This window comes from Ranitomeya variabilis, chromosome 1 (assembly GCF_051348905.1).
Source record: "Ranitomeya variabilis isolate aRanVar5 chromosome 1, aRanVar5.hap1, whole genome shotgun sequence".
NCBI classification, from domain to species: domain Eukaryota; kingdom Metazoa; phylum Chordata; class Amphibia; order Anura; family Dendrobatidae; genus Ranitomeya; species Ranitomeya variabilis.
Window position 1 is genome coordinate 608,093,227 of NC_135232.1, and position 16,930 is coordinate 608,110,156.

Consider the following 16,930-nt stretch of genomic DNA (forward strand, 5'->3'; position numbering starts at 1 on the left):
CCCTTTAAGAGCTCTGGCTCCTTTCGGCAGTGATCAGCTGACTGGGAGTCACGTGGCTCAGCCGGAAGCTGCTGCAGTGCTGTGCTCGGTCGCAGTCATGTGTGCGGCGATCTGGCTGCAGCTGCTGCTGGCGGTGGTCGCGGCGCTGGGGACCCGTGAGGACAAGGAGACCCGGCAGGTGAGAGAGTGATGAGCCCTTAGTGAACTGTGGGGAGACTACAACTCCCAGGATTCCCGGAGTGGCTGCAGAACCGCTGCCTCGCTGTTGTGTAGCGCGTGCTGATGGGACTTGTGGTTCTCTGCACGTCTGGGCTGTTGTTGAGGGACCATGGGGTAACACATGGTGTATAAGGCATCAGTCCTGCTGTGGTGATGCTGGGAGCTGTAGTTCTACCACAGCTACAGCTACAGGGTGTATTGCTGAGGAGGGGGAGGGATCTGAGCCTGACTCATCTCCAGAATTGAAAGCTCACTCAGCAACCCCACCCCAATCACTGGTGACCCCCCTCCCCCACCGCTGGTGACTCCGCCCACCTCTCCCAAAACAAGGGGAAATGAGATCGTCTGGTGCTGTGTACAGGAAACGAGCCAAGGAGCCCACTGACCCCGATACTGGAACTTAAAGGTGGCAGTCTAGAGCATGGGAAGATTGTTCCTGAGGTGCTGGACATTACTGATGGGGGTCCGCTATCAGTCCATGAATTATAGGACATTACTGATGGGGATCTGCTATCAGTCCATGAATTATAGGGCATCACTGATGGGGATCTGCTATCAGTCCATGAATTATAGGGCATTACTGATGGGGATCTGTTATCAGTCCATGAATTATAGGACATCACTGACGGGGATCCGCTATCAGTCCATGAATTATAGGGCATTACTGATGGGGATCTGCTATCAGTCTATGAATTATAGGGCATCACTGATGGGGATCTGCTATCAGTCCATGAATTATAGGACATTACTGATGGGGGTCCGCTATCAGTCCATGAATTATAGGGCATCACTGATGGGGATCCGCTATCAGTCCATGAATTATAGGACATCACTGACGGGGATCCGCTATCAGTCCATGAATTATAGGGCATTACTGATGGGGATCTGCTATCAGTCTATGAATTATAGGGCATCACTGATGGGGATCTGCTATCAGTCCATGAATTATAGGACATTACTGATGGGGGTCCGCTATCAGTCCATGAATTATAGGGCATCACTGATGGGGATCCGCTATCAGTCCATGAATTATAGGACATCACTGACGGGGATCTGCTATCAGTCCATGAATTATAGGACATTACTGATGGGGGTCCGCTATCAGTCCATGAATTATAAGGCATCACTGATGGGGATCTGCTATCAGTCCATGAATTATAGGGCATTACTGATGGGGATCCGCTATCAGTCCATGAATTATAAGGCATCACTGATGGGGATCTGCTATCAGTCCATGAATTATAGGGCATTACTGATGGGGATCTGCTATCAGTCCATGAATTATAGGGCATCACTGATGGGGATCCGCTATCAGTCCATGAATTATAGGACATCACTGATGGGGATCTGCTATCAGTCCATGAATTATAGGACATCACTGACGGGGATCTGCTATCAGTCCATGAATTATAGGGCATTACTGACGGGGATCTGCTATCAGTCTATGAATTATTGGACATCACTGATGGGGATCCGCTATCAGTCCATGAATTATTGGACATCACTGATGGGGATCTGCTATCAGTCCATGAATTATAGGGCATCACTGATGGGGATCTGCTATCAGTCCATGAATTATAGGGCATTACTGATGGGGAGCCGCTATCAGTCCATGAATTAGAGGACTTTACTAATAGGGAACAGCTCCCCAGTCAAGTTAGAGGGCATTACTGATGGGTATCCGCTCCCCTCCTCTATTTATGGGGCATTACTGATGGGGATCCACTCCCCTCCTCTAGTTATGGGGCATTACTGATGGGGATCCGCTCACATCGTCTAATTATAGGACATTACTGATGGGCATCTGCTATCAGTCCATGAATTATAGGACATTACTAATGGGGATCTGCTCCCCTGCTCTAGTTATGGGGCATTACTGATGGGGATTCGCTCCCCTCCTCTATTTATGGGGCATTACTGATGGGGATCTGCTCCCCTCCTCTATGGGGCATTACTGATGGGGATCCGCTCCCCTCCTCTAGTTATGGGGCAATACTGATGGGGATCCGCTCCTCTCCTCTAGTTATGGGGCAATACTGATGGGGATCCGCTCCCCTCCTCTAGTTATGGGGCAATACTGATGGGGATCCGCTCCTCTCCTCTAGTTATGGGGCAATACTGATGGGGATCCGCTCCCCTCCTCTAGTTATGGGGCAATACTGATGGGGATCCTCTCCACTCCTCTAGTTATGGGGCATTACTGATGGGGATCCGCTCACCTCCTCTAGTTATGGGGCAATACTGATGGGGATCCTCTCCACTCCTCTAGTTATGGGGCATTACTGATGGGGATCCGCTCCCCTCCTCTAGTTATGGGGCACTACTGATGGGGATCCGCTCCCCTCCTTTATTTAGAGGACATTACTGATGGGGATCCACACCCCTCCACTAGTTATTATTATTTTAGCGCCATTTATTCCATGGAGCTTTACATGTGAGGTCGTGCAGTTTTGGTGGTTACTGCAGGTTGTAGGTTTGTCGGAAGAGGTGGGTCTTCAGGTTCTTTTTGAAGATTTCGATGGTAGGCGAGAGTCTGATGTGTTGTGGTAGAGGGTTCCAGAGTAGGGGTGATACGCGAGAGAAATCTTGTATGCGATTGTGGGAAGAGGAGATAAGAGGGGAGTAGAGAAGGAGATCTTGTGAGGATCGGAGGTTGCGTGCAGGAAAGTACCTGGAGACGAGGTCACAGATGTATGGAGGAGACATGTTGTGGATGGCTTTGTATGTCATGGTTAGGGTTTTCTACTGGAGTCTCTGGGTAATGGGGAGCCAGTGAAGGGATTGACAGAGGGGAGAGGCCGGGGAATAGCGGGGGGATAGGTGGATTAGTCGGGCAGCAGAGTTTAGAATAGATTGGAGGGGTGCGAGAGTGTTAGAGGGGAGGCCACAGAGCAGGAGGTTGCAGTAGTCAAGGCGGGAGATAATGAGGGCATGGACTAGGGTTTTGTGCAGATTCTTGGTTGAGGAATATACGTATCCGTGAAATATTTTTGAGTTGAAGGCGGCAGGAAGTGGAAAGGGCTTGGATATGTGGTGTGAAGGAGAGATCAGTGTCAAGGATTACCCCAAGGCAGCGAGCTTGTGGGACTGGCGAGAGTGGGCAGCCGTTTACTGTGATGGATAGGTTCGTTGGGGGAGGGGGGGGGTCGCGTGAGATGGGGGAAAGACGAAAAATATTTATGGGGCATTACTGATAGGGATACGCTCCCCTCCTCTAGTTATGAGGCAATACTTATGGGGATCTGCTCCCCTCCTCTAGTTATGGGCACTACTGATGGGGATGCGCTCCCCTCCTCTAGTTATGCGCTCCCCTCCTCTAGTTATGGGCACTACTGATGGGGATCCGCTCCCCTCCTCTAGTTATGGGCATTACTGATGGGAATCCGCTCACATCGTCTAATTATAGGGCATTACTGATGGGCATCTGCTATCAGTCCATGAATTATAGGACATTACTAATGGGGATCTGCTCCCCTGCTCTAGTTATGGGGCATTACTGATGGGGATTCGCTCCCCTCCTCTATTTATGGGGCATTACTGATGGGGATCCGCTCCCCCCCTCTAGTTATGGGGCAGTTATGATGGGGATCCGCTCCCATCCTCTAGTTACGGGCTTTACTGATGGGGATCCGCTCTCCTCCTCTAGTTATGGGGCACTACTGATGGGGATCCGCTCTCTCCTTTATTTAGAGCAGGGGTCTCAAACTGCATTCCTCGAGGGCCTCAAACCATGCGTGTTTTCAAGATTTCCTTAGCATTCCACAAGGTGCTGGAATCATTCTGTGCAGGTGATTAAATTATCACCTGTGCAATACAAGGAAATCCTGAAAACGACCTGGCCCTCGAGGAATGCAGTTTCAGACCTCTGATTTAGAGGGCATTAGTGATGGGGATCCGCTTCCCTCCTCTAGTTATGGGGCATTACTGATGGGGATCCTCTCTCTGCAATGACAGATCCTGCTCCTGTCAGTTGTCGGACATCACTCCTCTTCCTTTCCTCCATATTGATGGTTTCCTTTCTTGCAGATTTACCTGCAGTTTAACCCCGGCTTTTCCAACTCCTCTGTGAACTTGCTGCACACCCGGGCGGTGGGAAATGGCAGCACAATCCACTACATCTGGAGCACCATCGGGGCCCCCACTGTGCTGCTCATCTACACGGAGGATGAGCACAGCGAGCTGCGGATCAACTGGACCAAGCTGCTGTCGGCAGATCCCTCCGGAGCCATCACTATGGATCCAGCTGACAGCGTGCTCTACTCCACCGCGCTTACCTTCACTAGGGTAAGTGACCAGGAATTCTTAGTACGCCCCCTTAAAAGTAATTTCCCATGATGCTTTGCTTGCTTACGTGTGCGGCATCTCTCCCAGATATTTGAGTATAACGACGTGAACAACACGGCCAACTTCTCCGGCACAGCAGAGCGGTATTTCTACCCTGCCTACGACCTGTCCAACTTTGTCTGGGAGAACGCCAACAACACCCTAAATTCCTCCTCCTTCTCTTTCCGCCTGTCTGGAGTGGACGCATCTGATCCCACAGGGAGCTTCAGAAATGGAAGTGTCAGCTTCAGGGTGAGTGGGGATGGTGGCTATGTTCCTCCATACAGCTCACTTTAGGGCAGTGGCCCTTTAAGAATCACAATACCTGACGCTTGTCTCCTCAGGTTTCTGCATACGACAGATCCGGACGGGACACCTCCGCGCCACGGCTCCTCCACACCGCCAACTGCACAAAGCTGGAGTTCAGCATCTCGGGGGTCCAGCCTCGGGGAAATCAGTCCCGGTTTGCTGTAGAGATGGTCACACTGGAGAAGAAGTCAGGACGTAAGACGTTACGGTCTGTCCGGTCCATCGATGATGAGTACACGCCGACCATCTTTAAGGTATGAGGCATCACCAGCTCCAAAGTAGAAAGTGGGTGAGGATGGGCAGACGTCAGTGTATGATGTTGACATGTGCGTCTCTGCTCTGTTCACCCCCAGATGATGGAGCTGGTGCCCAACGCTCCCAATGCCAGCCATGCTCAGGGCTATTTCCAATGGAAATCGGTGGCGTATGGATCAGTGAATGGCACCAGGTCAAACTCTCTCCCATGTGTTGTGTATGACCCTAAGGGCGTGAACGGGACCCTGGGTGTCCCCCATATCATCCAGGCCTTCTATGGGGAGCAGCTGATCCACCAGTATAACATGGAAGTTCTGAATGTGTCTTTCGGGATCGCAGAAGGCGACTTCTACGATAAAAACATGTTCCTCGGGTGGTGAGTGTACCCCTTTTGTCCTAACCCCCTGACCTGTGTCCTACATCCTACCCCACCTCGGTGTGTGTCCTGCCTTTTCTAGTCTCTGTATACTGTCTTCCCCCTCTCTGACCTCAGTTTCTGCGTCCTGCCTCCCCTGACCCCGGCCTCTGCTGTCCTTCCTTCTCTCCTCCTTCCGTGGTCTCTGTGACATGCCTCGTACTGATGGATTCCTGCTTGTAGGTCGGCTCTGGTGGGATACGGCGTTCCGCCTCGTGACTCTTTCTCCATCCTGGTGATCTGTATCATGGCGGTGGCGCTGGGGACCCCATTGCTGCTGTTGATAGTTGGAGCCATCGTTGTCTCGTTTAAGAAGAAAAGCGTTTACTCCAGCTATGAGCCCATTAACTAGAGGCCGGAGAGGGACAACTCCTCCCATCATTTGCACATACTGACGTTCACACAGCAATAACCCAGGTCTGGTGGCGCCAATTCAGGGACCTACGATCCGGATGGGACAATTGTAATGACTAGTAGAATCATCTGTTGTGACCTCCCAGGTGACGCAGAAGAGGCTGCTCCATCCATTACTTTCATTTTCCAGTAATCTTGCCTTCCTTCATGCTGTAGTTTTGCACATACAGCCGCCAATTTATGAGATATTTCCCAGAATGCATTGGAGCGTACTGATTGTGACCTCAGCGTCGTACTTGCTTTGGATGTGACTGAAGTAGGAATAATGTTACCAATACATTGTAGGTAAAATATTCTCCATCTTTGTCACATGACATTCCAGCCTTCTAAAATAAGGCGGTCACTGATATCCCCCCAATTATTGCACTGTTCAGAGTTTTTCATTGCTAATGTTTAATTCTCTTTTTTTTTTTTTTTTTTTTTTTTTTTAACATCCTTTTACTTGAATTTTTTTTTGTGTGGTTTTGACTGTCTGTAAATGATGATTTAGGGTTTTTTAAACTTTGCTTTCAATAAAAAAGAGAAGTTTCTAAAGTTTCGGTTGCCAATCTCGAAGGCACATAAAGTTTCAATAGCTGACCAATTTCTGCTCCAGTCCCATCCAGAGCTGCAGTCACACATGACTTTTTGCCATTTTGTATGTGTAGTTGTTATATTAGCATGCTGGCAAATTTTGGATTGCAGCTCTGGGTGTGACTGGAGTAGAAGAATAGGTGTAAATCTTTCTATGTGTTTTTACATTTCGGAGATTAAAAAAAAAAAAAAAAAAAAATGTTATACAATGCTTCATAAGGTAAAATATTTTATTTTTCCCCTCTATAAATACTAGGGTTAAACGATATACAGCATAAAATACAAGTTACCAGTCAGGGAGCGTTGACACTTTGCTTTCTTGAAAAGCGGAAAAACCGTCAGTTTTGCTAAACAGTGGTGAAAATAATTCAAACAAACTAATCTATGGTTTAAATTGGAAAATACTTGCACACGTTGATTGAAATCTGCACACCTGGATGTGAGATTGGTGCCCATAGCGCTCCCCATAGTTCAAATTCCCACAGGATCTGCAGCACAAAATAACATGACCGGATGTGCTTGTTTCAATAAATTATATATAAAACGAGAGAAATCCTTTTAGTCTTGTGATATAAATGGATATAGGCCGTCCGCCTGATTTTTGTAACAAACTTAAGAGTTGATGGTCTGAGCACAGTCTGTTTGTTAGTTTCCTGCCCGAACTTGACAGTCTTAGGGTGCGTGTCCACTGTCCGGATTTACGGCGCTTTGGACGGAGCGGAAAACCCGCTCCGCCCAAAGCGCAGCCCTCTTCTGAACGCGCGGTGATTCCGGATGTGTTCATTGCACACATCCGGAATCTCCGCACCCCATTCATAGGGCCCTGTGATTTATCTTGCGGCGATGGAGCGTCGCCGCAAGGTAAACAGACATGCTGCTTTCTAAAAAAACGCTCCACATGTCTGTAAATGCAGGGCCGCCGGGTGCGTGTTTGCACTCATAGTGGAGACGGGATTTCATAAAATCCCCTCCACTATGCTGTAACATCTGGATGCTGCGGGTTGAACCCTGTGGTTGTGCACAGCATCCAATCCGGATGTAAAACCGGCCCGTGGACACACGCCCTTACAGGCATTTAAGATACTGTCAAGTTCAAAGCGTGAGTGAGAACCGCAAACAGTCTGTGCTCAAACCGAGATCAACAGAGATTTGTATGAGCCCTTAGAAAATCTTCTCATCTTCTGTCCACTCAAAGTAAAATGCTCAACAAGGTGACAGCTTCTGTCCAAGTCTTACCACTCACAGTAACCAGAATTCATGAAAATTTGACTGACTGGTTTTGGGCAACAAGGACCATTTCTGCCCTGACGTAGTGCATATACATGAGCCCTATTTACTATCACTCCATTTTCCTATGTAAACGCGTCTGACTGTGGTCATTATTCTAGTTTATGGCTACCTAAAGATCATCTGTAACAAAGTCTTAGAAAAAGCACATCTTGAAGGTTCCTTCTACCGTCTAATGGGGAAACCGCTTCCTTAAAGGGTAAAATTTGTCTGTTGCCCTATAGATGATTAATGTCCAGTGTGTGAAGATGGCAACTCCCAAGAAGCAAATGCTGTACCCATCGTTCCTTTGCAGGTGGATGTTCTTGCATCATCATATTTGAAGTCTCATTGAATGTTATGCCCAGGAATGTTGTTCTTGATATTCATCTAACTTTCCTGCATTTCACTGTTATTCCATGGCGCGTTCCCCTGTCTCAGGATCAACTCCCACATCTGTCTCTAAAAGTCCAGCAAAAAATTGGTTAGACAGTAACAAATAATAAGTTATAAAACAGAAGAAATCAAAGCGGATAACGGCCTAAAAACCTGACTAGGGGTGCAAGTGGACCCCATTACAGTGCCCTAAATATAAAGTGTTGAACATCAGTAAATGAGATGCATAATTTTTTTATCTGACAGATACATTTTAATATATTCTAAAGATTATTACACCAGTAACCTCTTGAGATCTGCACAGCATTGCTCTTGTCTCTTTCCTTTGACAGATGCAAATAAATATTCTGCAGATTAAACATTATTTATAGAAATCAACATCCATATGCTGTAGACTTACCCATGCTGGAGATGCTGGGGGAAGGAGGAGATATCAAGTGACGCTGATGTGGTGCCTCACGGTAGGACACAGAAGAATAAGCAGAATCTGTGCCTCGGTCTAGGTCTGCATGGATCTGTATAGAGTCTATGACTTGATGAGGGAGGGGGAGATCTGGAGACAGCGGCAGGTCAGACACAGGATGGATGGCTGGCAATGGGTCTAGCACTACCCCGTCGTCAAGTCCACCACTGAAAATGTTGGCGTTTGTCATCTGGGACTCATTGCTACTTGTTTGTTCCACTACATTAAATGTGGAAACTGTGGGGTAGGTGGGTGACCATTTGTCCTTGTTTTTCGAAGGTAACACATCAACGTGGTGAACATCTAGAAGACAGAAGTCATTGCTTAGTCTGATACAGAATATCTTATTTCAAGCTCCAAATCTGTGGCATTGAGATGAATGTTTTTTTTTTATACTGGCCTATTTCCCAGATTGTCTAGTGTGCCACTTGGGGGCACATATGTATTTATACTGCTTTTATTGCTTTAATTTCCAGCTGTATATATAGGTATGAAGTGAGCTCCCTTAGTGGTGTCAGGAGGCAGTTTTCCTTGGGTGAAGGAGTATTGTTTATGAGGGGCATTGCCTGTGGAGGTCACTCTCAGGACACTTAATGTAAGCAGTTGTTATAAGGTTGCATCGTGTACTTATGTGCATTCTTAAGTCTTCTTGAAAGATCTTTCAGAATGTGAAAAATAGCGCCACACCAGTTGATAGGCTGGGCCTGGTATTGCAACTGAAAGCCAACGATGGCATATAAAAGAGAAGGGTGACTAGATGACAATCACGCAATGATAGCTGTATGTTCTGGCTGGGGCGATTAATGGAAATCTTTTTTTTTTTTTGTGTCTGTGATCACAGCTGGAAAAACCAGTCCAACTACTTTTACAAGGAATCAGTGCCAGGACTGAGAGTGCTCTATTAACTGTTTATTGTCCTACATCCAGTAGGATTTTATATATTCTGTACAAGAATTCATGTTACGCCACCTATTAGTTGCCAGCGGGTATTGCAATTCGGCAACTCGCACCCCGTCACCCTGGTTCACTAAGCCCATTAATGAGCCTCCCACAGCCCAGCCCCTATACTACCCACAGCGTACAGCACCTGGTAGGTGCGGCTCACAACGGACACTTGGCACCCCCTAGATTTATCCCGAGGGAGAGAAGTTTTATAGTCTTAGATCTGCCCCAACCTGTCTGACTAAGGAATACAATATCACGGTATGTGAGGGAACGCTGCAAATATTACATCAGATCTGTCTATTTATCTACAACTGGCCCCAGATCCAGAGGTAAAGTGTGGCCCTTGGCAAAGCATAAAAGAGGGGCCCAAATGTAAGACCGTTAAGTGCTGGTTGCACTCGTTATCCGGCCTCTTAAGGCTTCTTTTACACTTGCCGTAGTTTTGCGGCCTCAATAGATTTCTATGGAGCCGCAAAAACGGGCTGCGAAAAATCACAGGTGTGCCTTATGTCTGTGAGGGCCGTATTTACCGCCATGAAAAAATATCGAGATATTTTTCACGGCTTATGGACATGGCCCCCATTGTAAATCAATGGGGCTGCAAAAACAACGGAAGGTTGTTTGTGCGGTGCGCCGTCACTTCCGGTTTTGCAGATCCCTGTTTTTTTTTTTGGGGGGGGGGGGTTTCCAATACTTTTGCTATAGTATTGGGAACCTGAAAAACGGCGATCCGCAAGTTTTTTGTGGTCCGATATTGCGGCAGACCTTGAAAACCCAGTAAGTGTAAAAGAAGCCTTACAGTGCGACGAGGAGAGATGGGGACAGAACGAAGGCCAATGCGATTGCTCTGTTCCCATACGGCAGCGTTATTTGACAGCACACCTGTGTACAACAAGCAATGTGCAGCCGAGAACCAAGATGTTTGTTCCGACATAAAAGATCCAATCACCAGATGAATGAGCAGGTCACTCTGATGTTCAGCAAATGCAGATATTAACCTATAAATGCTCATCTGCAAAGCCGGTATATTTATATGGATAGGACGCATGCACACACTGAATGCAACACACTGTATGTTACACACTGTTGTAGACACAATGTTACGCACACTGTTACAGATACACATATTTTTATAAAAACACTCACTGCTACATACAGACTGTTATATACAACTACACAACGTTACACACAAACTGTGTTACATTATGTGTTATATACACACTCTATGCTACATATACATACACCATATGATACACAGTGAAACACTCGGTGCTACACACACTGTAATGTGCAATTTGCTGTTTTCTGATAGACCTGTATCCAGGCAGCAGCTCCGTGTTGTATCCAAGGGTCATTCTGGATGGAAAAACAGTTATCTAAAAGTGTAAACACTGAAAGCACTGATAAAGGTAAAAACTTAAAATTAGAGGCAAAATTTTGATAACTACTATAATACTACTCCTACGTACAAGAATATAACTACTATAATACTGCCCCTATGTACAAGAATATAACTACTATAATACTGTCCCTATGTACAAGAATATAACTACTATAATACTGCTCCCTATGTACAAGAATATAACTACTATAATACTGCCTCCTATGTATAAGAATATAACTACTATAATACTGCTCCTATGTACAAGAATATAACTACTATAATACTGCTCCTATGTACAAGAATATAACTACTATAATACTGCACCCTATGTACAAGAATATAACTACTATAATATTGCTCTTATGTACAAGAATATAACTACTATAATACTGCCCCTATGTACAAGAATATAACTACTATAATACTGCCCCTATGTACAAGAATATAACTACTATAATACTACCCCTATGTACAAGAATATAACTACTATAATATTGCTCTTATGTACAAGAATATAACTACTATAATACTGCTCCTATGTACAAGAATATAACTACTATAATACTGCCCCTATGTACAAGAATATAACTACTATAATACTGCTCCTATGTACAAGAATATAACTGCTATAATACTGCTCCTATGTACAAGAATATAACTACTATAAGGCTATGTGCACACGTAAGAAAAGAGGTGCAGAATTTTCTAAACAAAATCTGCTCCTGGCAGAATCCGCAGCTGCGTTTTTTGTGCAGATTTTATTTCTATAATGGAGGGGTGCAGAAACGCTGCAGACTGCACAAAAGAAGTGACATGCACTTCTTTGAAATCTGCAGCGTTTCTGCGCAGATTTTTCTGCACCATGTGCACAGCTTTTTTTTTTCCACATTGATTTACATTTTACTGTAAATCACAGTGCAGTTCTGCAGCAGAAAAATCTGCTGCAGATCTGCACCAATTCTGCACTAAATCTGCATCGTGTGCACATACCCTAATACTGCCCCTATGTACAAGAATATAACTACTATAATACTGCTATGTACAAGAATATAACTACAATCATACTGCTCCTATGTACAGGAATATAACTACTATAATACTGCCTCCTATGTACAAGAATATGCAGTGGGTACGGAAAGTATTCAGACCCCTTTAAATTTTTCACTCTTTGTTTCATTGCAGCCATTTGGTAAATTCAAAAAAAGTTCATTTTTTTCTCATTAATGTACACTGCACCCCATCTAGACTGAAAAAAACAAATGTAGAAATTTTTGCAAATGTAATAGAAAAAGAAAAACTGAAATATCACATGGTTATAAGTATTCAGACCCTTTGCTCAGACACTCATATTTAAGTCACATGTTGTCCATTTCCTTGTGATCCTCCTTGAGATGGTTCTACTCCTTCATTGGAGTCCAGCTGGGTTTAAACGGATAGGACTTGATTTGGAAAGGCACACACCTGTCTATATAAGACCTCACAGCTCACAGTGCATGTCAGACCAAATGAGAATCATGAGGTCAAAGGAACTGGCTAAGGAGCTCAGAGACAGAATTGTGGCAAGGCACAGATCTAGCCAAGGTTACAACAGAATTTCTGCAGTACTCAAGGTTCCTAAGGGCACAGTGGCCTCCATAATCTTTAAATGGAAGTAGTTTGGGACCACCAGAAGTCTTCCTAGACCTGGCTGTCCAGCCAAACAGCAATCATGGGAGAAGAACCTTGGTGAGAGAGGTGGAGAAGAACCACAAGATCACTGTCGCTGAGCTCCAGAGATGCAGTAGGGAGATGGGAGAAAGTTCCAGAAAGTCAACTATCAATGCAGCCCTCCACCAGTCGGGCCTTTATGGCAGAGTGGCCTGATGGAAGCCTCTCCTCAGTGCAAGACATATGAAACCCTGCATAGAGTTTGCTAAAAACCACATGAAGGACTCCCAGACTATGAGAAATAATATTCTCTGGTCTGATGAGACGAAGATGGACCTTTTTGGTGATAAGTGGTATGTGTGGAGAAAACCAGGCACTGCTCATTTCCTGCCCAATTCAATCTCAACAGTGAAGCGTGGAGGCAAAGTCATGCTATGGTTTTTTTTTTCAGCTGCAGGGACAGGACGACTGGTTGTCATTGAAGGAAACATGAATGCGGCCAAGTACAGTTATCCTGGTTGAAAACCTCTTCCAGAGTGCTCTTGACCTCAGATTTGGCCGAAGGTTCACCTTCCAACAAGACAATGACCCTAAGCACACGGCTAAAATAACAAAGGAGTGGCTTCAGAACAACTCTGTGACCATTCTTGACTGGCCCAGCCAGAGCCCTGACCTAAACCCAATTGAGCATCTCTGGAGAGACCTGAAAATGGCTGTCCACCAACGTTCACCATCCAACCTGACGGAACTGGAGAGGATCTGCAAGGAAGAATGGCAGAGGATCCCCAAATCCAGGTGTGAACAACTTGTTGCATCATTCCCAAGAAGACTCATGGCTGTACTAGCTCAAAAGTGTGCTTCTACTCAATACTGAACAAAGGGTCTGAATACTTATGACCATGTGATATTTCAGTTTTTATTTTTTAATAAATTTGCAAAAACTACTATATTTCTGTTTTTTTTCAGTCAAGATGGGGTGCAGAGTGTACATTAAGGATAAAAAAAATTAACTTTTTTGAATTTACCAAATGGCTGCAATGAAACAAAGAGTGAAACATTTAAAGGGGTCTGAATACTTTCCGTACCCACGGTAACTACTATAATACTGATCCCAAGGAACAAGAATATAACTACTATAATACTGCTCCCTGTGTAAAAGAAAATAACTACTATAATACTTCCCCTATATGCAAGAATATAACTAATATAATGCTGCCCCCTATGTACAAGAATATAACTCCTATAATACTGCTCCTATGTACAAGAATATAACTCCTACAATGCTGCCCCATGTACAAGAATATAACTACTGTCATACTGCCCCCTATGTACAAGAATATAACTACTATAATACTGCCCATATGTACACGAATATAACTACAATAATACTACCCCCTATGTACAAGAATATACTATAATACTGCTCCTATGTACAAGAATATAGCTACTATAATACTGCTCCTATGTACAAGACTATAACTACTATAATACTGCCCCCTATGTGCAAGAATATAACTGCTATAATACTGCCCCCTATGTGCAAGAATATAACTGCTATAATACTGCCCCCTATGTACAAGAATTTAACTACTATAATACTGCCACCTATGTACAAGAATGTAACCACTATAATACTACAGTTTATGAACAGGAATATCATGCCTGTCATATGTAATACTGTGCAGGCAGTTTTTACTTACTTTGGTCAATAGAGTTCACAATGTAAATCTGTGGAAGAATACTGTAGTTTGGGGTGTGATGATTCTGTAATGTCAGGGGTATTATTGCAGTTGTGCACTCTCATGACCCTCATGCTGCATGACAACAATGTTAACCACTAAGCTCCTTATCCACAGTGATGAACACACAAAACCCCACCTCCACTTCTACTGTAAAGCTGTCTGTTGCCAATGTAGTGACCACATGTGGTACCCCCACTCACCATAACTGCTGCTGCTGCTGCTGCTGCTGCTGCGGGATCTGCGCTCACATTTCCCAAAGGGAAATCTCTGGAAAGTCCTCCTAAAAATGCATTGCTTTCTCCTGCTGGGAGTCCGCTCTGCAGCCATCACTGAGCTATCAGATTGCTCTGCTGTCCTCTCTTCCTGGATTGGAGGTGGAAGGTGGAGTCATGTAGTTGTGTGACAGCTGACAGGAACTAAAGCAGCTGATTATCTACTCTATTATAGAGAACAAGGTGAGGGAGAGAGAAAGAGGGAGAGGCAGAGAAATACACATATGTGGGGTCCTGAATAGGTGGTGAGAGAAACAGGTAGAGGGAAGTGACACAGAGGCAGCCTAAATCAGAAATATGGAGAAAACCAGGGGATTGTAAGCCAATAGTAAGCTGCCGTACAAGGAGAGAGAGACAGCAAAATATAGTGTGAGCCTATGAGAGAACCAGAGATAAAGAGACAGATTGGAGGTGGGTAAAGAAAAAAAAAGAAGAGTTAACATGGTTGAAAAATAGAGACAGGGAAAATTATATGCCCAGAAACTAGAATAGAGAAGCACAGAAAAGGAAGGAGAGAGAAGAGGAAGAAAGGATAAGTCGCTCACTAAGTCTAAGGGCTTGTTCACACGTTCCTTTTTTTGCTGCGGATTTTTCAGCTGCGGATTTGGAAAAACCGCAGTGCAAAACCACGGTGGTTTTCACTGCGGTTTTTTGTGCGGTTTCAACTGCGGATTCCACTGCAGGTTTCCAGCTACACTTTCCTATTGGTGCAGGGGGAAAACCGCTGCGGAATCCGCAGAAAGAATTGACATGCTACTTCTTTTTTTCCGCAGAAAATCCGCGCTGATTTTCAAGCGGAAAAACGCAAAGTGGGCACAGCGGTTTTTGTTTTCCATAGGGTAACATTGTACTGTACCCTGCATGGAAAACGGCTGCGGATCCGTGTGTGTACCACTAAATTACCCTAAACAGGCTGGGGTGGCTGTGGAGCCCATAGCGATCCCATAGGTAGTTTTGTTTAAGTATACTGGCTAAACTCTTGATAACTTAGTGTGTATATACAATCATTGAAGAAGTAAAAAAAACTATTTACCTACATATCGAGTGTTGGTACCCTTGTAGATAGTGGTTACTAAAATGCCACCTTTATTCAAATGGACCTTACAGAAAAGACACGCCAAGTATCTTAGAAAATTCAGACAAAAAAATTGCAATTCCACAATTGCTTTTTTTTTCTTTGCTTACCATGTTCACTATATGGAAAAAGGACCTGACAATATGATTCTCCTGGTCAGTACGAGTATGGATATATCAAACCTATAGCTTTTTTTTTTAAATGTAAGTGTTGACAAAACATTCTCTTATGTCTGTCGCCATTTTTTGAGACCTTTTCACATTTTCAATTTCTGGTTGATGGGTTGTGTGATGGGTTACTTTTTTGAGCCTGAGTTAACATTTTTTTTTTTTTTTTTTAATTCGTTTATTAGTTCAGTATAAACAAACAGTGCACACATTTGCAATTACCATCAATTATACCGTGACATACAAATAGTTGTAGAGCAACATCATATCAGAAGTTACAGAATAATGAAATGTGCATGGTAAATCATTAGTTACTTATAAGAGAAAACTACCTATAATACAACTTAACTTTAACCACTAACAGTAACAGTAAGTCGCCAAAAGAAAACAGAGTTAAATCCTGCTCTATGAGCGATGTCCCCAAACACCACAAGCCCACCCTCCTATGTAGATGTCTAGTCAGTGCAGACTATATAGAGTATGACAAGAGGAGTTCCATCTGCCCCATATCTTCTCAAATTTACCTGGACATCCTCTATTTTGATACATTGTTTTTTCATATGGGATAATTGAGTTCACCAGATCGATCCAAACTCTAAGGGTCGGGGGGGAGCCACCCATCCATCTTAACGCCAATACCTTTCTTGCCAAAAAGAGTGTCTCTCGGAGAAAGATCCCGGTGTAGCGATCCCAGGCCTCCATGTCCCACACCCCGAACAAACAGGTCAACGGTTCAAGCGGGACAGAGATCGACAATAACGATGTTAATAGTGTCGTCACCTCTCTCCAGTAATGAAGAACTACAGGGCACCTCCAGATCATATGAACAAAATCAGCATTGGGCGCATGACATCGTAAACAATCTGACGAATGCAAGCGGCCCATTTTAAAGAGCCGTGTCGGGGTTAAATAGGCCTGATATATGATATATAACTGGGTCATTCTATTATTGATTGAAGGGGAAACTTTAGTTGAAGATTCAAGAATATCCTCCCATTCCTCTCCCAGTACATCGGGAAGGAGTTCCTCCCATTTCCCCTTGACAGAGTCGATGACCGACCCATC

At 44.5% G+C, this 16,930-nt stretch overlaps 2 protein-coding genes across 2 annotated transcripts; one reads left to right on the forward strand and one right to left on the reverse strand.

Annotated features, from left to right (window-relative positions):
* The first annotated feature begins 22 nt into the window (after positions 1-22).
* Positions 23-6,748, forward strand: GLMP (glycosylated lysosomal membrane protein). Its single transcript, XM_077260427.1, has 6 exons — positions 23-178; positions 4,246-4,503; positions 4,591-4,794; positions 4,887-5,105; positions 5,205-5,482; positions 5,705-6,748. Exons 1-6 carry the CDS (start codon positions 98-100, stop codon positions 5,871-5,873), a joined length of 1,209 nt encoding a protein of 402 aa, XP_077116542.1. The 5' UTR covers positions 23-97; the 3' UTR covers positions 5,874-6,748.
* Positions 6,749-6,982: 234 nt separating this feature from the next.
* LOC143770627 (uncharacterized) lies at positions 6,983-14,924 on the reverse strand. Its single transcript, XM_077260439.1, has 3 exons — positions 14,552-14,924; positions 8,571-8,936; positions 6,983-8,236 (listed from the first exon to the last, which is right to left on the reverse strand). Exons 1-3 carry the CDS (start codon positions 14,676-14,678, stop codon positions 8,187-8,189), a joined length of 543 nt encoding a protein of 180 aa, XP_077116554.1. The 5' UTR covers positions 14,679-14,924; the 3' UTR covers positions 6,983-8,186.
* Between the last annotated feature and the right edge of the window lie 2,006 nt (positions 14,925-16,930).

Coding starts and splice junctions, on each gene's coding strand:
- GLMP (XM_077260427.1), top strand. CDS start 98: ATGTGTGCGGCGATCTGGCTGCAGCTGCTGCTGGCGGTGGTCGCGGCG. Junction 4,504..4,590: donor CCGCGCTTACCTTCACTAGG/GTAAGTGACCAG, acceptor CATCTCTCCCAG/ATATTTGAGTATAACGACGT. Junction 5,106..5,204: donor ACACGCCGACCATCTTTAAG/GTATGAGGCATC, acceptor GTTCACCCCCAG/ATGATGGAGCTGGTGCCCAA.
- LOC143770627 (XM_077260439.1), bottom strand. CDS start 14,678: ATGGCTGCAGAGCGGACTCCCAGCAGGAGAAAGCAATGCATTTTTAGG. Junction 8,937..14,551: donor CAGCAGCAGCAGCAGTTATG/GTGAGTGGGGGT, acceptor TCTGTCTTCTAG/ATGTTCACCACGTTGATGTG. Junction 8,237..8,570: donor CCCCAGCATCTCCAGCATGG/GTAAGTCTACAG, acceptor CTGGACTTTTAG/AGACAGATGTGGGAGTTGAT.